Source organism: Pimephales promelas, chromosome 6, assembly GCF_988280905.1.
Source record: "Pimephales promelas chromosome 6, fPimPro1.hap1.1, whole genome shotgun sequence".
NCBI lineage: Eukaryota > Metazoa > Chordata > Actinopteri > Cypriniformes > Leuciscidae > Pimephales > Pimephales promelas.
The window spans coordinates 4,397,081-4,419,157 of NC_142774.1; the positions used below are offsets into that span (position 1 = coordinate 4,397,081).

Below are 22,077 nucleotides of genomic sequence, written 5' to 3' on the forward strand. Positions count from 1 at the left end.
GCTTTGCCTAGTTCCAGATTGAATTGAATGTCATTGTTACAAACAGCATAGTTAACCCTCAGACGGTCTTCGTTTCGGAGTCAAATCCTGCGTCTTCCCGGTCAGAAGTGACCGGACACCTAAAAATGAAATTTCCTCCATCCCAGTAAAACCAATGCAATTTATTTTTGTTCTATAATATTTATTCTTTTTAATTTAGTATTTTGAGACAATTTGATAGAATTTATTAATATTTATGCAATATTTGCCATGGAAAAATATATATTTTTCTATATATATATATATATATATATTATTTTTTTTAAAAAAATATGAATGCAGTATTTTAGTTTAATATAGAGTCTAGGCCTTCAGAAAAAAAATTTTTTTTGAAGAAAATTAGCACCATCTGGTTACAGTATAGAGAAAAAGCGTAGAATCATGGTGTAACCACTTGATGGCATGTACAGCTCTCTATGGAAAGGCATGTGAATTCCCCAGATGTTTATGAACACTTTTTTTTGTTTTTTTGGTGGATTTGAATATATAGTTGAAACAATCTCAAAAAACGATTTCTTATTAATTTTTTTTTCTTTAAATTAATAAAAATTAGTAAATTTTTGTGTTTTTGTCAATTTCCCATTAATTTCCTATGAGTCGGTCATTTTTGACCGAAGACCACAAGTGTGACTATTTTTTTTACGACCACTTAGCATGCTCAGATCATGACCTCATTTTTTTTTTGTATTCACATACCCAATGCCATAAAATTCACAAAGTTTCGTAACATTCCGATGAAGCTGTGATTTTTAGAAATTCAAAACTTTCCGGTCATAAATGACCGAAGACCGTCGAGACAGAGTTTATTATCAGAATGAGATATTAAAGGTCAAGTAAGAGGTTAAAGGTCAGTGTGATGTAAGCTGATGAAGCTAACCTGCGCATGCAGTCCAGAGCTCGCACAAAGTAGTCTTTATTGAGCTGGTGCTCGTCCCGCAGCAGAGAGCACTGCTCCAGCGTCACTGACATAGACGTCCTGTCTTTGGCACTTTTACAGCTGGTGAAGCGGATACCATTCATCCGTCGACAGATCTGAGGAGAGACGTGACAGATGGGATTGTTTTTAATTTCGCTGCCTCGGGATGAAGTGTGGCGTTGATGAATTGATGATCACTCTACGCTGGTTAAACTTTGCAACTAATCTGCGGATCACAATTACAGCCTGTTACACCCGTACTTTTGATTAATGTGTATTATAGAGATAGTTCATCCAACAAGTACATTACTCCATGATTTACTCGCCCTAGGTGCGTATGACATTCTTCTTTCCGTCGAACACAATCGTATTTTGTACATTTATATCGTAAGCTTAGACGCCTGACTAATAATGCAATAAACTCAAGCTCTTCTTCACTTATGTTGAAATCCTCAGATATTTCTCCTCAAAATTTCTTGATGTAGACTTCTAATTCAATGTTTATATGATGGATGGATGCATTTTTGGGGCTTCAAAATCACGCCCCCCCCCATTATAAAGCTTGGACGAGCCAGGATATTTTCAAATACAACTCAGATTGTGTTTGTTTGAGCTCATATACACCGAGGATGGTTTGAGGGTGAGTGAATAATGGGCTAATTTTCATTTTCGGGATTTTTACTACGATTGCAGCAATTACCCACTCAAAGGTCTATTTTGGGACTGATATTTGAAAGGAAATTTGTTTAGGAAATGTGAACAGTTTTGCCCACTTCCTGCACAAGCTCCATGATCTCGAATTCAGCCTCACCATTCCTGCAAGCCACAGGATCTCCACGTTCTTCCTCTTCTTGGTTACTACATTCTGTCCGAGTGTGTCGAGCAGTTCCTTAATGTCTGTCTGCGTCTGAAAGCACGGCAGGCCTTTGGAAAGAAGAGACAAAGCGACAAGACACTTGAGATGTCACGCATCAACGAGTTTAAAGAGGGCTTGTATGTCCCTGTATCGACAAGCACTAAAGATGAGATTGAAAAGTCTGGGGACATGTTATTTTTTTGATAAACAGAGAGATGGAAAGAAGACAAGATGTGACACGCTGCGCATCCGTCTGTTGGGAGCATTCATCATCCCAAGCCGTCACGCTCCATAGCGGTGATTGACGTACCAGAGAACGATAAATTCCTGCACTCAAATCCTTAAAACATGAGACGCTGTGCACAAACACTGCAGAAGTGCTGCACTGAACGTGAAATAATAATAATAATAATAATAATTGATTGCCTCATTTTCGTTCTCGACCTCATTCGTATTACTTTTCATTAAGTCTTAACAAATACGGTACGCAATTTGATAAACAAACCTTAGACAAAAATATGACAAGATTATCTCTTCATCAACCCATAATCAAAGGGTCCCATTATAGTAAAATGACATCCTTTCATTATGTCTATTGGACTTAGAGGAGTAGTTCACTTTGCTGATAATTTACTCACCCCCGTGTCATCCAAGATGTCCATGTCTTTCTTTCTTCAGTCGAAAAGAAATGAAGGTTTTTGATGAAAACATTCCAGGATTTTTCTCCATATAATGCAAACGGTTACCAGTACTCTCCTGTTCGAACTCGTTCATCAAAATGAACGAATCTTTTCCCGAGTCAACTCGTTCATTTCGTTCGTTGAATCAACCAAATGACACGAAAAAAGATTTGTTCATTTTGATGAACGAGTTCGAACAGGAGAGTCACGAACGTGCATCACAGAACAGAGCAAGGCGACCATTTGAGCTTATAAAACGTAAACTTTGTTATTTTATTTATTAAATGAGCGTCGTTTCGCTTGATAAGACCCTTATTCATCGTCTGGAATCGTTTAAAGCCCTTTGAACAGTTTGCACTGAAACTGTCTTTTGGACCTTGAACCGTTTGGTTCCCATTGAAGTCCATTATATGGAGAAAAATCCTGGAATGTTTTCATCAAAAACCTTAATTTCTTTTCGACTGAAGAAAGAAAGACATGGACATCTTGGATGACACGGGGGTGAGTAAATTATCAGCAAAAGTTTTTTTTTAAAAGTGAACTACTCCTTTAATCTCAGTTCAATCCCACAATTATTGTAAGATTTTACAATAGGGTTCCATTCCGTAATGTTAGTTAATACATAAGCAAGCATTAACTAACAATACATTTGTTACAGTATGTACTAATCTTTGTTAATGTTAGTTAATTTGTTTATTGTTAGTTTTTGTTAGCTCCATTAAATATTAACAAATACAACTTACAATCAGTAAATGTTGAGCATCAACTGAGATTAATAAATGCTTTAGAAGTATTTTTCAGTGATAGTTCATGTAAACTATCGTAGTAACCTTATTGTAAAGTCTTCCTGAAATTACTAATGAGAACGTTGAGAAATGAATGAGAATGTTGAGCAATTTACAACATGTCCTTACTATATTATTGGGGTTACGGTTGAATTGAAATTATGCAGAATTTACTGTAATTATAAGAACATGTAACAGGGACAGTGTAAAATAATGCATTTTTAATATCAATATCAACAATATTTGCAGTGCACAATCCTAAATTTCTAGCTAATTTCTAAATAAATAGTTTCTGAAGTTCCTCATTTGCAAGTGGCTTTTGATTTATAGTGTCTGCTAACTGACTCAATGTAATATAAAACACAAAGCTCAGTTTCTAAAGAGTTGAACTTACATTCAGACGGCACTGTGTTTGTTAAGGATTTATAGTAACCTTCTAGAATCTCAAAGTTCTTCTGGTTTATCCTCTCCTGTAAAGATATGTCACCAAACCTGAGAGGGGGAGACACAGAGAAGAGCACAGCAATCACGCATCGGCTCAGACATGCTTGTGTGCATTGGCAGCGCGCTCATGTTTCATGTTAATCAGTCAGTGCTTGTACCTCTCAGCGAAGGTTTGTTGCTCATTTATGCCCACGTTGAAGAGCACGGGAAGCACGCGTAGAGGCTTGCCCTCGCGCAGCTCGTCCGGGAGCGTTTGGAAGGCATGATGTGGGAGAGGTACCTCGACGGTGTAACGGTCTCTGGGATTAAAAAAAAAACAGCTCACATTACCAGACTCTGTCAACACAAGCATGAAGCTGCTCAACTTACAGGTTCCCACAGTCTTTTCTTCCACCTTTGAAACTCATTTGATTGGACTCTTAAAAATAAAGCGTTTAGGCAACGATTCCTTAGAAGAACCATTTTTGGTTCCACAAAGTACCTTTCAGTGAACAGTTCTTAAAGGGATACTGTGTATTTAAAATGGGTCATTAATGTAGAAGAAATGTGAAATTATTTTTGAATTTGGAGCTTTCTAGACTGAGAAGAGATAGAAAATGTGTTTTTGGCTCATGTGGATGAAAGACAACAACTCCCAGAATGCACTTGCTTCGCTTCCCTAGGAGGCCACGCCTACCGGTGACTTAGCGCAGTCGTTAAACAACAAGTCTAGGCTACTAGTGAGTCTCCGTGACGAGTCTGCCCGAAAATGTGTTTCGAGATCGCCCAAAATGTCCGGGATTCGGCTTTTGCGTTCTACAGTCGCCATTCATCATGTTTACTGTGGCGAGCGGGACGAGTGAGGGAGAACGGCGCGAGGCCGGTGGCGTGATTACCGATGAGCGACACCTGTGAGACGCACCGGTCTCGTATCTCTCACGGAGAAGCGGGAATTTTCTTAGCGATGTTAAAACGCACATCAACTGATCACTTGTTTAGCGTTCATGCAAACACTACATTCAGATTCACCAATCGGGATTAATTCAGTTAGACTGAAACAAAAGCTGTGCATGTAAACAATGAATGGCGACTACAGAAAGCAAAAGCTGAATCCCGGACATCGACAGCCGGATATGTCCGGAAAAAAGAGGATGGTAACCCCGACTACTCAGCTTTCTCCACAGAACAAGAGCCTGCTAGCTTAGCTTCCAAAACAAGATGGCCGACACTATGTGTTCATTCTGTGAGTGAGATCGCCCTCTATGGACGGGTTAAGCACATGCGGGACAGCCCGACTACTGACTGTAATCTTCAGCCTCTGGACAACAAAATCCTCCGATCGGAGGATTTTTTCCAGACAAAAAATACATAAATCTCTCATCTCAGGGGGATATGAGGGTGGAAAGCATGGTAATTTGAAAATACTACAGGTTTCCTACTAATACAAAGCTTAATGCTAAATCCTGAAGGATCCCTTTAAAAGAACTACTTAATTAGAGTAAAGAACATTTAAAAAAAAAAACCTTTTCCACATGCAGATTTCTACGAAGCTGAAATCTATGTGAATATGGCCATTTTATTCTGATGTTTCTGACTGTGTTTGTGTATGTGTAGAGGTCTGGAACTGGAATGGAATGTGTTTGCATAATTTGTAGCCCCTGCTATTACATAAATGGTAAGGTTTGCATCTTCTTCTGCCATTACAGAGTGCTTGTAGAATGAGCAGGGGTCTCTAATAATAAATCACTCCACTGGGTTCACAGTCAAAAATAGAGCAGAATTTGAAAATGAATAAGATGTATTGAGCCCTCCGTTCAGCTCGCCTTTATTTCTTTGTAACAAAGTCTATCCTCTGGCATTAAAAACCCAAGATTTCATGTTATTACCCTGACAAACATTATTAAAAAGATACACAACTCTAATTATTTGAGCACTATTTTATTCTGAGAAACTTAGTGATATGTATTAATTAGTGTCAGGAGTTATGCAATTAAAAAATGAGTAAATACCTTTAATATGAATTATGAGCGTCAGCCGCTCCCATTCATAAAAAAAAACTCCCGTGCGTTCGTCATGAAGGCGCTTGACTAAACAACGTCCCTCAGGGCTTTTAGCTCAACATTGTGCCAATTTGGAGAAATTTTAATAGATTCTCATAGGTTTGACGTCAGATTTCTCCTAATTATACTACGCCCTAAAAGTACGTACTCTTTTTGTGAAGAAAAAGTACATACATTTGAGTGTGTAGCAAAAGAGTAGGCAAGCTTTGAGAGATCATTTTAGAGTCTAATCAAAATATATTCATATGACATGATCTTCAAATCAAAACATTTAACAACATATTCAGATTTTAAATATAACATGGTCAGACATGTGGCTTAAGCTTCAGTGATTTTCTAGATTGATACAATCCCAATTTCAATTTTATTTCCATGAAGATATTTCATAAAATATATTTTTAATAACTTTACAAAACGTCGAAGCTATTTATGATATATATTTTTTCATTACGACAATATTTCATTCTAAATTGTCAAGTGTCACCTTTCAAATGAGATCATATTTGTTTTTTTTAGTGCAAAGGGTTCATTAACTGAGTCTGGTTTAGTTTGGGGATTGCCATTTCTGGTGATTTTTCAAAAGTGGGGTTGCTGGCTAACAGGTTAAAGGTTATTAATGGAGCCAATGTCAATAAACAACATATATATATATATATTTTAAGAGTGTTATGTTAAAAAATTTGGGGTTGGTAAGATGTTTAAAAGTTTTAGAAAATTGTCTCTTCTAAGGCTGCATTTACAAAAATGCAGTAAAACAATAAAATTGTGAAATATTATTACAATTTAAAAGAACAGTTTCTATTGTAATATATTTTAAAATGTAATTTATCCCAGTCTTCAGCGTCACATGACCCTTCAGATATCACTCTAAAATGATGATTTGATGCTCAAGAAACATTTCTCATTATTATCACTGATGAAATCAGTTAAACTGCTTCATATATTTAAGGAAACAGCTAAATATTTTTTCATTGATTCGTTGGTGAACAGAAAGTTCAGAAGAACGACGTTTATTTGAGAAATAGAATTCTCAGAACTTCAGAAATATTAATTTGGTCGATTAATGTATTAACTAACCTGAACGAACCATGAGCAATACACTCTCAGAAATTTTTTTTTAAAAGCTGTCACTGGGGCTGTACCTTCTCAAAAGCACCTAAAGGGTGCATATTGGTACCTTAAAGGTACATAATAGCACCTAAATGTCCATATTAACACCTAAAATGTACTAGGGGTGGCACGGTTCACAAAACCCACGGTTCGGTTTGTATCACGGTTTTAGGGTCACGGTTTTCGGTTCTGTACGGTTCTTGTTATTTTTTCTTTTAATCTTTAACACTCCAGAAATGTACTTCAGCATGTGATATATAGCTTAATTATCCACACTTTAGGATACAGTATTAAAAATATATATATATTATATTCATGCAATCATGCACAAACTGAATTTGACTCTTTGACTTTAAGCACATTTTGGGACTATCTCAGAGGAAAGCTAGGTGAGATTTAGATACAGCAAGAGAGAAGAAATTGACATGCTTTTTGTTTATTTGGCAAAAAAAAAGGAGAATGTGTATCACTATCTCTACAAGAACTTGTGCATTTTTATCACATAAATCTTATTTACACAAAGAAATTAACTTTCATGTATCAACTGCTAACTTTTGTAGCTCTTACCAAAATTCTATCTTTTAAAAGAAAAAGAGAGCAACTCTTAAAACACTGTCTTTTAAATGTCAACATACATGAAACCTCATTGCCTATAGATAATTAAGCTATAGCAATAGCAAAGGCCATAAACATAAAGTGAAATTTAAGTTCAACCTCAACACAAAAACAGTATCAACAATGCTTCTATTCCCAAAATGTGAGGGTACTTTTTTCAACTTGAAATTAAAGTGCAGGGTTTGGAAACGTATTACTGAAGCTCTTATCTATACATAAAGTGCCACTGTAGTTAAATTAAAATATCATAACATGAAATCCAAAATGTTCCCACACACCGGACTTATACCATAGACTTATACGACGCTGGCGCGTCCTCCAACTCCCTCATCTCTCCCACTTGCCATTTCTCCGCGTGCCGTGACCTGCAGCGCTCCATACTCCACTTTTACTGGCTTGTTTATTAACTTGAACCGGCGCTGCACAGAGCGATCGGTAATGACATCAAATACCGCGAAAGTGATGAATGCATACGGAGCCGACTCGCGCTAGATTGATGTTATTCACCGATCGCTCTGTGCAGCGCCGGTCCAAGTCGAACAAGTTTAAGTCGCACGAAAAGAAAACACATCACATACGGGCACGAGGTTACATTGCGCATGCGTCGAACCGTGAGACGCACACGCGCTCCGAACCGAGACAAGCGAACCGACCGGTTCGGGTGTTTTTTCATGTACCGTGCCACCCCTAAAATGTACATAATAGCACCTAAAAGGTACATATTAGCACCTAAATGTCCATATTAGCACCTAAAATGTCCATAATAGCACCTAAATGTCCATATTAACACCTAAAATGTACATAATAGCACCTAAAAGGTACATATTAGCACCTAAATGTCCATATTAGCACCTAAAATGTCCATAATAGCACCTAAAATGTCCATATTACCACATAAAATGTACATATTAGCACCTAAATGTCTATATTAGCACCTACAATGTACATATTAGCACCTTAATGTACATATTAGCCCCTAAAATGTACATATTAGCACCTAAAATGGACAAAAGTTTTCCCTTTTTAAAAGGTACAGCCCCAGTGACGGCTTTTGTACCTTTTTTCTGAGAGTGTACATTTGTTACTGTACTTGTTAATATTTGTTAATGTATAGTTAATACAAAATACAGCTGTTTATAGTCTGCTCATGTTAGTTCACAGTGCATTAACTAATGTTAACAGGATTTTAATACTGTTTTAATTAACATTAACAAAGATTAATGCAGCAATTAGTTCATGCAAACTAACGTAGTAAACTATGGTTAACTAATGAACCTCATTGTAAAGTGTTACCATTAATTTAATATTGTAACATACATCTGAAATATAGTACACATTATATATATATTAATGCGACTCTTCACAGTTTAAAAATTCCCAGATATTTCCAACTTTTCCTGACTGTGGGAACCCCCTGTGAATGAGGGGTTTCTCTCACCGTCTCCCGCTGATGGTGGGCTGCAGACTGGCTGCTTCTTCAGACGCTGCCTCTGTGATCCTGAAGGTCACTCTGTGCAGGTCAGAGATCCCCACCTCCATGTCCTCCAGCATCCCTATTTCTTCACCTGCATGACAAACATCTGTGTTAACATATACATACACATATACACCATATTGCCAAAGGATTTGGGACGTCTGGACATGAGCTTGAATGACATCCCATTCTTAATCCGTAGGGTTTAATATGGAGTTGGCCCACCGTATGCAGGTATAACAGCTTAAACTCTTCTGGGAAGGCTTTCCACAAGGATTAGGATTGTGTTTATGGGAATTTTAGACCATTCTTCTAGAAGCGCATTTGTGAGGCCAGGCACTGATGTTGGACGAGAAGGCATGGGAAGTATAGGAATTATAGAAGTCTCGGCTCTAATTCATCCAGCCCGACAAACCCGACAGGACCCACGGGTTCGGGTCGAAAATATAAGCAATATAAATATAAGAAAATATAAAAAAATATTTATAAAATATAAATAAAATGACATTATAAATATAATGACTGTTCATTTCTCTCTAGGCACTTTTTTTTAGCTGGTTTGCCAACCGCCTTTAAACTACGAAAGAAGAAGAAGAAGAAGAAATGACTTCCTTTTATACTGAAATAGAAGTTGCACTTCCACATATGAAATCACTCGCATATACATATATACACAACTAAAGCATGCATCCACGTTTTCTTTTGTATGCATGCGCGAGTGTTTCACGGATGTGTATGCGCGCATTGGGTTTATATGTGCATGGAAGTTTATATGTATATGCAAGTTATTCACACGTTTATCTGCATTCATTACTAACATAATATGTATTGGTATGGATTTCATATTATTATTATTTATTTATTTATTTTTTGACAGATATCACATATATTGAAACATGTTTAAACAAATAAACAGGAGAGGAGAGGAAGAAAAAAAACAAAAAAAAAAGTTAATATACATACATAAAAAAAAAAAGCTCAATATTTTTTTCTTTTCCTATAGACACTTTTAATGTTCATATAATTTGGTAAACTAAGTAGGGGCATTAATTACAATACGAAGAATTCCTCCATAAAGTTGAACAACATTTCATTCTTTTTATTTTTAACTAATTTAAGTGACTTCCTCAGCGATTCAATCTCTAATAAAAATAGATTACATTTTGGAATGCATTTTGCAAATTTTTGCTTATGGATATAATATTTACCATGCAAAATGAAGAAATTCACCACACATTCAACATATTACAGATTTCATATTAGTGTGCATGTGTATTTCATATATCTATTATGAACATCCAATAGTACTGTATACATGTATATGCGAGTAATTTGTAGGTGTGTATGCACGTGTGTTATGTATGTATTGATAAGCGGAGTTTGATTTAATGTGGCACCTCATAGCATTAAAATATCAGCTTTCCTTGTGTGCAGCAAACAATTGCAGTGAATCATGAGTCACAACAGCCTCGAGCTCTTCAACATGGCAAGAGCGGAGAACTTAGGTCAAAATACACGTAATTATGGTCTTAAGGTGCATGTACAAGAGTTCTGGCTGTAATCTGCAATCTAAAGAGCAAGTGCAGGTGGAAGTGTTTACTTCAAAGTTTGGTTGCTGTTGGAAACGGCAATACGAATAACGACACTATCTATGATCATACAAACTCGTATTGGCAATTAGCCAAGGTTGCATTACAGTCAGTAAAAGCATGAACACATATAGCCTCCCAGAGTCGGCGCCAGAGCAGATCTACAGGAGGGGCATTGGGTCATCAGCGGGTGAAAAAAAAAAGAAACAACTTTTATTATTATAATTATTATTTGCGAATTTCCCCACCACTTTTTGCCAGGGTCGATGTTGCACTTTTATACATCTCGCTGCACTGATTGACCAATACAAATAAACAAAACATATCCGGTTACCTAGATTAGCAGAGCATTCGCAAATAAATAAGAGGCGATAGAGCACGCTGAAATGTGTTGTTTTTAAAATAAAGTGATCAAAGAGCTCGTTGACTCGATCTGTGGTGCTGATAAAGTGTTCTCTTGAGCCTCGCGCTGCCACAATAAACATCCTCACATGGGCGCGCGCTTAATCTGTTGCGGAGAAATCTCTATTACGTACCGGTGAAATCACAAAGTAAAATGCACTCAAACATGTCCCTGCTTGACAACCACTGATAAACATCATCGGTTTTAAAGGGTCACTAAACACCAAAACAACTTTTTTTAGTTAATGATCTGTAAGAATGCAGCTTCATTAATGCTGTTCATTGATTCGAGTACATTTTTTGACAATTGAGTATAAAGTGTTTTGATTTTCAAATATATGGTGTAAAAACGTCTGTGAAGTGCTGCCCTCTTCAGGTTAAACGGAAAGCTCCTGCTGTCGGGGTACTCTCTAGCCTGGCATGCCAGACCTACATCAAGATGTTAGGTCTGGAAACTCTTCATTGACAGGGCTCAATCCGAGGGGCGGGATAAACGGTTGTCTTTCAAATTCTCTCTGCACGCAATTGGATAGCGCTACAGCCAATCAGAGCAACGAAGAAGGTGACGTACTAAGCGGAGCAAGTTGATATATTAAACTTTTACCGCATCCCACAAACTTTAAAAATAAAACACTAATCATTAAAAGTCAAAAGAGTTTATAACTAGCCTACGTATGTGTGAGAGAGAAAGAGACAGTGTGTCATTAAAAAAATAATATCATAGAGAATGTTTAAATACTAATATCATCTTACGAGGGAAACGGAGCCGGAGTAGTGGTGCTTCGGGGTGCTGGGGATGATTCGGGAGAGGGTCCGTGCACCTTACCGATCATAGCGCGCACTGACACAGAGTAAAGCCTTTATACTCGACGACACAGCACGAGTGGGCAAAAATGACAAGTTGATCGTTTCGCCACAGCTTTTTTGTAACAGCGCGCGCGGCGCCGGCCGCATCCGAGGATGAACGACTTCAAACCGAATATGTCCGAGCTTGCTCTGACCGGCTCAACTCTGTCGTCATTATGTTAAGCCCGCCCGCCGACTCTATACACGATGTGATTGGCCCTACCGGAGTTGAGTTTTTCCAGCTAAAATGTCTATGGAGAGTTGCTAGACCACACTTTGCTGCAAATTAATTTTTGCTGCCGCTAGGGTGCGTCTAGATTTCTAGGCTAGGTACTCTCTGACGTAGGGAACTCTCAGGCGCCACTCTGTCACGCCCTTGGCAGCCCCTGGTTCCGTCAAAACTACTGTAGCGAGTCAGGAGTTGGATTTATGAGTATTGAAAACGACCAGGATAGCATATATCAGCATCTAGTTAGCATAGCATTTATATAGTTATTTAGATTATTTTCGAAAACGATCAGGATAGAGTATTGTTGCATCTATTTAGCATAGCATTATATAGATAATTTAGATTATTTTGTGTAGCTAGTAGCATAGTACAGTTAGGATAGCTTCAAGTTAGCATAGATTTATCAGTGTTTAGTACAGTGATCAGGAATAGAGGTGGACATGGGCTTCTCCACACGCAGTGCCAAACACTGCTCGTCCTGCATGGACTCCTCCACCGCAGCGGCGTCTTGATGTGAGTGATCATGGATATTTTAATCACAATTTATGGTTAGGATAAAGTTAATCCTCTGGGGTCGACAAACGAGCCGGCGCATTTTGCTGGATTTTTTCACATAGCGGCAGAATATCAATATGAATACATGCCCACAGAGCGCGCGCTATTGAGATCAACTCGACGACAAAACTCATCAGATGCCGGTCGCGATGCGGGAGTTAAGACCGCAGTTTGAGCCAGCATCTCGAATGGATTTGGCCCTGTGTCTACATACAATTCACCCTCATCCACTTCAGGTGAAGGTGAAGGTGAGGGGGAAAAGTCCTCGACTTCAAATGGCCGCTCTGTTGCAAAGGCAGCTACTTGCGTCACTCCAGTCTCTCTCTATTTTAGAGTCTGACAGCAGCTGTCACTCACGGCGGGTCTCAGGTGCACGCCCCCTGGCCCCGCCCATTTTTTCAGCATTTTTCAAATATTGCTAGTGGGTGGAGTCAGGCTCTGACCAGGGGTTTAGTTACCCTTTAATGAGGGGAAAAATAGGTACGCGAGTGTGGGATTAGAACCCAGTAACTCTTGCACGCCAGTCTAAAGTTCTGCCACCAGACCATTAAAACACTTACGATAAATAGTCGTGTACTATTACGATAAACACAATGTACTATTTAAATATATTGCTGGAAATTTGGTATTGTATAGCCTACATCTGATTTAGGATTTAGGATTTTATTAGAAACTGTGGTAGGAGGGGCATCAATGAGCGCTAGGGGGGGGGGGGCACGGCCCTCGAATGGCTTATTGTTTAATAAAACACTTCTAACAGCAATATGATAAAATAGGGATGCACTAATGTTACAATTCAAATTATGCGTAACAACCAACAAACAATTAGGGCGGGGTTCAAGCGCCTATTGTTATTGTTAATTTTCCCACACTCTAAACAACGCTGGGTTGTTTCAATCCAAATTTGGGTCAAATATGGACAAACCCAAATGTTGGGTTAAAAATGCAATTTAAAATTTTAACCCAACTTTCAACTGTAAATTTAAAACCCAACATTTGGGTTTGTCCATATTTGACCCAAATTTGGGTTGAAACAACCCAGCATTGTTTAGAGTGCATGATGCAACATTGTCCATCTAAAACTGATTGGGCAAACCGAAGCACAAGTCGTAGAGACTTGAAACTTTGAATGCTGGTAGTACTCACACTGCCTACAACATCACTAAAGGCGCGCCCCGGACGGCCAGACGGGGGCGCTATAGCGGTCAAAAGTACAAAATGGCTCATTACATCTGAACCGTTAGGCGTAGGCTCAAGTGTCTTACATCATTGGAATCCTTGGCTCAAGGAGGACACGCCATTTTCGAGCAAATTGAAGTTTTCTGAAAAACCTACTTTTGCAAACTACTCGTAGGTTTGTTCGAAATTTCAATTCACGGTCGCTAAGGGGAACCATAATGTATTCGATGTGACCGGGGCCATTTTCACTAAAACAGATATAACTTGTGAGCGGAAAGAGATATTTTCGCTATACTCGGGACATGTTTATAAGCTCAATCTGAGGTCACACGAAAAAAAAAGAAAAAGAAAAAAGCGCGACGATTGGCCACTTGGTGACGCTATAACAGGAAAAATAATAATGAAAATGGCTATATGCCATGATGCCATGCATGATAGCATTGGCGTATCTCCAAAAAACTCAGTATGCGTCATCGGCACAATGCCCTGAAGAAGCCTGAGAAGTTTCAGGCTTCTTCAGGGTAATAATTCACTGGGCAATAAACTAAGCAAGAACCATTGTTTGCACAATTTTAGAAATACAGTGTTTTGGCCCCCAGAACATTTGGTTGTATAAATATCTGAACATGCAATATATCAAAATATAATTTTTTAACACTTACATGTATAGTCTGTCTCCTATGTTTCATGGTGCTTTTGGTTTAGTCCTGTGACCCAGTATTCCCTTATCTGTCTAAATACGTGTGTCCTGAGTTCCCTTTGTTTGATCTGTGTATTTAGGCTGCGTTCCAGTCCACGTTTAGACATGCACATGCGAACTTCCCTAGACACTTCCCCTCAAGGGAATCCGTGTCGCCACTTCATGAAGTGGACGAGGGAAGTTAATATGGACAGACCCTCGCTCCCTCGATTTCGAAGTCTACTTCATATGGACACTTCAGCCAGCTCCATATACCACAACGCAACACGATTGTTACCATGTAATCACAAACAACTCTATGATATATTAATTATTTTTTTTTAGTTAAAACAACACAATCCTATGTAGGGTCTGGACCCATCAGACACACACTAATTATTCATTATAAACAAAGGTTTATGAAACTCCCAAAGGAGCTGAACACCAGGGCTGAAAAAGTGTCATGTTACAGGGCTGATACGGAGGTTTTACGAACACATTCCTTTGGAAGAGAGTGCATGTGCGAGAGAGAGAGAGACAATGGGAAGACAGGAACCATCTTTAATAGAGACTGCGCTGCATTAATCATAGACTAAAGGGCCGTACACTCCGGGACAAATATCGGCGTGCGTTATTCGCCAGCGTTTTTCAACATGTTTTTTTGTGTTCACACCCAAGCAACGATTTCCCTGACGATGAGGCGAGTGAACATGCAAATTCATTCCATGACATTAGATGGCTAAAACCGAAATAGTCCTATTTTGAAGTCGCAGTTGCGTTTGTAAATAGTTTATGTAAACATAAATAGTTCTTTATGTTCTGACACCAGCAGCTCTACATTCTTGCCTCGCATCTTCCTGGTCTTATTTCTTCCCTGCAGTGTAGACAGTACTTGGCGTACATCTTCTTCGCCGTTACGTATGTGGGCTCGGCAAGACCGTTTTGTGTTTGAGCGCCCCCAAGTTGTGATTTACTGTAACTTCAGAAGCTCTAGACACCTGAGCAAAAGCAGCAATCTCATTGGTTGGATAGTTTTTGACGCGGTGCGTCAAACTAAAAAAATGAACCCGAGGCGTTTTTTTTAAATGACGCTTTTACGCGTGGCGTTTTTCGTGTGCACACTGGCGCCCTTTGTTTTGTCACAAGGCGTTAAACGTCAGCGAATATCGCGCACGCAAGTTTGTCCAGGTGTGAAAAGGCCTTAACTCATCGGTTACCAACAAGGGGGTCGCGGCCCACAAGGGGGCCTCAGCGAGCTCTATGGGAGGTCGCGTCATATTTTGAAAAGTTTTTAGCAATGAGCATTAAATAAAACTCCTTAATTTTTTTTCTATTCAAAATTTATATAATGAGCGAGTTAATCATCAATCCGTCAATCCGTGTTTTTGTCCTATCCTGAACCACTATGGTGCACCTACATTGGGACTAATATTGGGACTGCCACTGCATTTAGAAAGCACTAGCATTCAATATTGTTCACTCAAGTCAGCATAGTTTCAGCTCAATTAGCACACCATTAACCAGAAGAAAACACTAATGCTACGTTCACACTGGATGCGAATAGCGCGTCAAATTCACGTCTAGTTTGACGCTTCACCACTTTGTGTTAATTCGCGCGTCAAGAGTGAAACTGACGCACATAAAATCAAAAGTTTGAAGCGAAATTTTAATCGAAACCCGTTGGCGGCCATCTTTGTTTATGTTGATGGAGCATTCATCGAGAGATTCACCGCACTGTATTTGCTCTGGAGAGCTAGAACAGCGGCGTGGGGATAATCGTCGCCGTATTTGTGTCCACCGGACCCTTCAGAGGCGAACCGTTTGGCGAGTTTCACCATTTGCTCGCTCCACAAGCTGCACCTAGATGATAGCCGCTGTCAGCAGTACTTCCGCCTGTCCCGCGCCCAGTTTGACCTGTTGTCCCGCATCAGAGCAAGGATCACCCTCGCCTTCATCCACCGAATCTGTCATTTATTTTGATGATAAATAGAGCCAGCCTCCAAAAGTTATTAACCTGTCCTGTGATTTTTTTCTCTCTCACATCCAGACACGAACTTATGCACATGTATGTTGGTTGTCTTTACATCATAATACTATTTCATATAATCTAGATATGGAATGAGTAACATTCAATACAAAATGAACATGTCTCGAATATTGAAATAAAGTTTTAAGTTATAAAATATTAGCTTTGTTGTGCATTAGAACCACACCAGGCATTTAGTCATATTAAAAAAATAATTTATCGAAGCATCCAGATCCTTCACCACGTGAGCATGCAGCTAGGCTCCTGATTGGTTAACGCGGCGCGAATCGACGCCAAAGTTCAGATTTTTCAGACGCGAATTCGCGTCAAATGTGTGAATGCACAAATAGCACTAAATAAATCATTCGCGCGTAACGCGCCAGATGCTCAATTTGCACCATTCGAATAAGGCGTATTCGCGTCTTCCGCGCCACGCCTCATTCGCACCGCAGGAATTTTTTACGCGCGTAACGCGTCTTTGCATTGACTTAACATTAAAATCATTTGCGCCTGATGTGCTATTCGCGTCCATTGTGAACACACCATAAGAGTCACAATTTAACACACATCATTCAGAACTTTGAAGATGCCTATAAGTGCCAGAGTCAGTTCATCTGAGTTTTGGAACAATGGATCCATAAAGAAATGAAGGAAGAGGTCGAAGAGGGAGAGGAAGAGGACATGGTGAAGGAGGAGGAACAGGAAATGGTGTAGGAGGAGGAACGGGAAATGGTAAAAGAGGAAGAGGAGGACGTGGTGGTAGAAGAGATGGAGGAGGAAGAGCAAAGAGACAAGCAGTCTCGGATGAAATTAGAGCCACTTTAGTTGATCATGTCTTTGACTATGAGGGAGGCTGGACAACGAGTACAGCCTAATTTGAGTCGTTTCAGGGTGAAAAACAGGAAAATAGGGGCGGATCAGGCATGCAAGAGGATTTTGCCCTCACGGCCTGGCTAGGGCTCATATAGCCTTTAATGTGGATGTGATTCTCTGGCCTGATTCAGACCAAAGACAGGACGCTGAGGCGTTTTTTTTTTTTTGTGTGTGTGTGCGTGTTGTACTGTGTAGTACATGAATAAATAAAAATGTGCCAATGTATCCATTGGCTGTGTCTTTTGTTCATCATGTGAAAAGGTTTGTGAGGAGGGGAACCACAAGTAACATAACTTACCAGTTTTGGAAATGTTGTTTTGAATTTATTGCACCAGTGTGTTAGACTTTGTGGTAGAGTGTGTTATTTTGAGGGCTTGTGTGTCCTGTCTGAGGACAAAGTTTGGTTTTTCAGCAAGAGTGAATGGTTTTTGTGTGTAGAGTTTCATTTTGAGACGTTATGGATTTGTGTTTACGGTGTTGAGAATAAGAGGCATAGTTTCAATAAATGTGTTTAAGCAATCTAGACAAACTGTAATGATTAAAAATGTAATAGCTTTATGTGAGAATTAGATGTCTTAAATGTCTAAATGTAAAAATAAAGAGAGTTGAGATTGCACAATTAAATATCAACTGACATTTTTAAAATACATTTTTAATAATAAAAAAAGAAAAATATTGTCCAATATCTGATATGGTATCAATGTATCCCTATGCAAAAATTGCAATAATTAGCATATGATAATAATAATCAGAAAATTACGTATTAGGGTTGCACTAAGTGACATGAACAAAACACAAAGACATTGTTAATCGCAATCATTTATACAATGACCGTGACAGGCCTGGTTTGAATCGTAGATTTGTGTTTATTTTGCTGTGATTGCATATGATCAGATGCAGGACACTCACTGTAAGTGCTGAGCAGACTCTCAAACTGGGCCACCAGTCCGACGGCATGCAGCTGTCTGAGAAAACCCTTGTCCTCCAAACCCGCGTATAACCGCATGACAAATCCACACGCCAGTGCAGCCAGCTGTGAACACAACACACATATATCTTTACAAATGCCTTCTCAAAAACTTCGAATGGGGTGAGAAAATAATAATAAAAAGAATGGTATGAAAATTTCTACAGCTCTACACTGTCTAGATCTACAAAAAAAATAAATTGGAATGATATCTGTTTTTATGTTGGCGTGACAAAAATAGTCACACTTGTGGTATTCGGGGTCCAAAATCATCATCAAAATCAGAAACAACGCAGAACACATTCGAAGACAGAAATGACAGAAATAAAGTGTCACACTTCCAACAATGCACAAAAATCATGCTCACCACACACACACACATAGAGGAATACATTTTTTGAAACTATAAAAATTGTTCTCTTATCATTTGTAAAATAAAATCATCCAAAATGCGGAACCACCACAAAAATAAATTTGTAACACTGACACATTGAAAATTTATGTACACACACACACACACTCAAATCTTAAGACTCCAACATTTCTCTTTGTAACGTTGTTCAGGTTTGATTCTAATCATAATGTGATATTTATTGAAAAACCTGTTTTTTTTTTCTGTGCAAAAATTGCTAAACGTTGACTAAAAGTATTTGATTTTTTTTATAATTGTGATTTTATAATATTTAGATATGAATCCAACTTGTGAAAAGATACCTTTGGTTAGTAAAATGCCAAATAGCATATAGTGATGCTCTATGGTCATGTAGTGGTTAAAGTGATTTTTATTTTTATTTTAAAACTGTCAAAAAATGGACAGAAATCTTACATTAAACCATGTAAAATGATCCATGTAATCCACATTAATGAAAAATTGAAATATGGGTCTTTTATAAATTGAATTTTACATAAAATGCGTTTTTTTTTTGTGGAAAAAAAACCCAATTAAATAAATATTTATTTATTTATTTATAGAAATTTAAAAGATATAATAAATCCTCCCAAAACTGCACAAATGTTGAGTAAAAACATTAATAAACCAAGTAAAATTATATTTATATAAAAAAAAAATACTATTCTGTTACAAAATTAAATGTTATTGTCTGGGGACCAATAGACCCCAAAGTGCGTCATTCCCAAACGAAGACCATCAAAGGGTTAATGGTGAGACTTTTGTTTTTGTAATCAGGCTCTCAAAAATGATATCAAAATTTGGATTAAGATTTATCGCCCGATTTCAAATATAAAGAAGTTATCGGAATCGGGCCAAATGTTCATATCCGTGCATCCACGAGTTGGTTCCCTAAGCGTATCTGTAGTGTGTGTCACTCACTGCTTGGCTGAAGACAGTGTCCCGTCTCTGCTGTAGCTGGAGACCCTGCGCTGAACTGCCCGCCGCCTCCTGGAGCAGGACGAAGATCACCGAGCGTCTGGCTCTCTCCGCCACCGCCGACACACACTCCTTCAGCGACTGGACCACGACAGCGAGCTGATCCCGGACGTCCACGGCTGTCAGCGGACGATCTGAGGAAAAACAGGAAACATTTGTGACTCAGTTTGCCAAATTGCCAGAAACCTGCCACTCCAGAAGAAAATTTAGATTAGATAAGATATTTCAAGGAAAGCTCAAATATACTCTCGTAAAAGGCATAGTGTCTTAACAGGACAATTGAACTCCATCAGGTCGAACAGGTAAACTCATTAAACTCAGTCATCCACTTTTACAGACTCATTGTGTGTATATTCACACTCTTGTAAATGTTTTTAAAGACTGAGAGAGACTGACGGCGGTGACCGTGACCATGTGACCGTGGTGTAGTTCCTTTACAGTCTACGTTTAGCTTTTGACGATTGCTGTAGTGACGGTTATCACGATGAACAAAACATTTAGGAATCATAAACTTTTGCTGGTCGTTTTCTACAATAATACAAAAGCCAATGGAAAACTCCTATTGTGTTTTAGTCGAGGGAACGCTCTATTGGGTAGAGGAACGGCAAGTTTTTACATGTTGATGAAGGTGGTTAAGACAAACATTGTTTTTTTTTTACATTTGAAATAATTTGCACTGATAAATCGTCCACAATAAGACTAGCAATGTGCAGTGTTCATAAGAGCAAATTCATGCAAAACTGACCCAAAAATCAGACCCAAAACATGGGAAATGGTTTTGCTTTCTTCAGCACACACACATTGAAGTTGACAAGCCAAGTTTATAGTCAGTCAGAATTTCATGCAGTAATAATTTCTTTCATCTTTGTGCAGTTTTATTTTTGGTTTTTGATGATGATGATGATGATGGCATGTCACTCAACCTGTCCATGCCGATTGTCTGTGACAGATAACACACACCAAAACATGGGAAGCATTTACATTTCCTTTTGATAAAAGTTGAGCCTGTTTATTTATGCATGAAAGACAGCATGGCTAGTTGCACTGAATTATTTGCACTTAGCAATGTGTTTTTCTTTGCTGGTTTTATATTTGGTGACTGATTCAATTGAATAATGAAGTTAAAGGCACACCGTGTAACTTTTAGCCAAAAAAGTTGACGCATATGAGTTATTTTAAATGATTCCTCAGGCCAACTTACAACATTTCACACTATCAATGCTCTGAGCGAGCGGGGCTGCCCTCTTGAAACACCGTCTATGTAAGTTTTGAGACGACGGACCGTCTTTGGCCAGATCATGTGACCTGGAGAACGTATCGCTTTACGACCGTCACGTAACCACAGGCTCGGAAGAGTTGAGGAAAAGAAAACGAGAAACTGACCGCTTGAGAAAACCAGAGTCTCACTCGATCAGGCTTTCACTTAAAATAGGATAAGAATGAGCATCGAACAGAAATAACCCATAGCGCAGCTCTTAAAGGGGCCGTACCTTATTTCCACTTGTTATTTATGCCAGTACAAGTACTCCACATCGACTCTAGGGGTCGCTGTTTGACAAACATGGAATTCCTACATAGTGTACCTTTAAAGTTATAAAAGGTTTATGATCTACTACACTGAACACAGTTTTATAATCTACAATTAAATTAAAATAAAGGGAGAGTTTGTTTATGAGTTCTGTATAAAGGAATGAAAAACTATGAATAGCCCACTTGCTTTAAAGATTACAATGCAATTAAAAAGCCCACCGAATAAAGCAGATCAGAGCATTAGACTAAGCTGTGTTTAATGCTGGCAGGATACAAGAGTCTGTTATCTAAATTACACACGGAGAAAACGACATCTCTTATGAAATTCCCGAGAGCCATGAGACCGTATTAGATCAAGGGTTAGCAGATATGATCTCTGCATGAGCCACGGAGACCAAGTCTTGACTTCCTGGTCTGAAGTTGAACGTGGTCTGGGATATATACATCCCAGGCCATAAAAAAACAGCTGTTGCTTTGATTTTCGCTATTTGTTGCTCTGCCAGGAAAATAGCTCTAAACACAGGCCACCGCATCTCCAAACAAAACAGAAGTGCTGTTCCTGTTTTTGAATGATTCTCTTGAAATGATGATTCAATGACAATCACATGCTTAATTCCTGACTGAATCAATATTTTTGAATGAATCAGTTGAATTAATAATTCAGAAAATTACTAAGCCAGCCGCTTGTTTTTTTTCTTGACTGAATCGCCGTTTGAATGATTCAGTGACTCATTCATTAAGACAGTCACTTAATTCACTGCTGAATGAATTAAAGGGAAAATTCACCACAAATTAAAATTGTCATCATTTACTCACATTTTTCACCCCAAACAAATGACTCAATGACTCACTCTTAA

The 22,077-nt window shown here is 38.6% G+C and overlaps 1 protein-coding gene across 9 annotated transcripts in view; it reads right to left on the reverse strand.

Annotated features, from left to right (window-relative positions):
- inpp4b (inositol polyphosphate-4-phosphatase type II B) overlaps nucleotides 1-22,077 on the reverse strand; it is a 237,456-nt gene that overhangs the window by 34,748 nt on the left and 180,631 nt on the right. For all 9 annotated transcript variants that reach the window (XM_089131969.1, XM_089131970.1, XM_089131965.1 and 6 more), the window contains 7 exons: nucleotides 19,634-19,824; nucleotides 18,246-18,369; nucleotides 8,923-9,049; nucleotides 3,879-4,019; nucleotides 3,671-3,768; nucleotides 1,767-1,879; nucleotides 917-1,071 (listed from right to left, as the gene is read on the reverse strand). In XM_089131969.1, coding sequence (XP_088988095.1) covers nucleotides 917-1,071; nucleotides 1,767-1,879; nucleotides 3,671-3,768; nucleotides 3,879-4,019; nucleotides 8,923-9,049; nucleotides 18,246-18,369; nucleotides 19,634-19,824 — 949 coding nt within the window. The remainder of the gene's footprint in view (nucleotides 1-916; nucleotides 1,072-1,766; nucleotides 1,880-3,670; nucleotides 3,769-3,878; nucleotides 4,020-8,922; nucleotides 9,050-18,245; nucleotides 18,370-19,633; nucleotides 19,825-22,077) is intronic.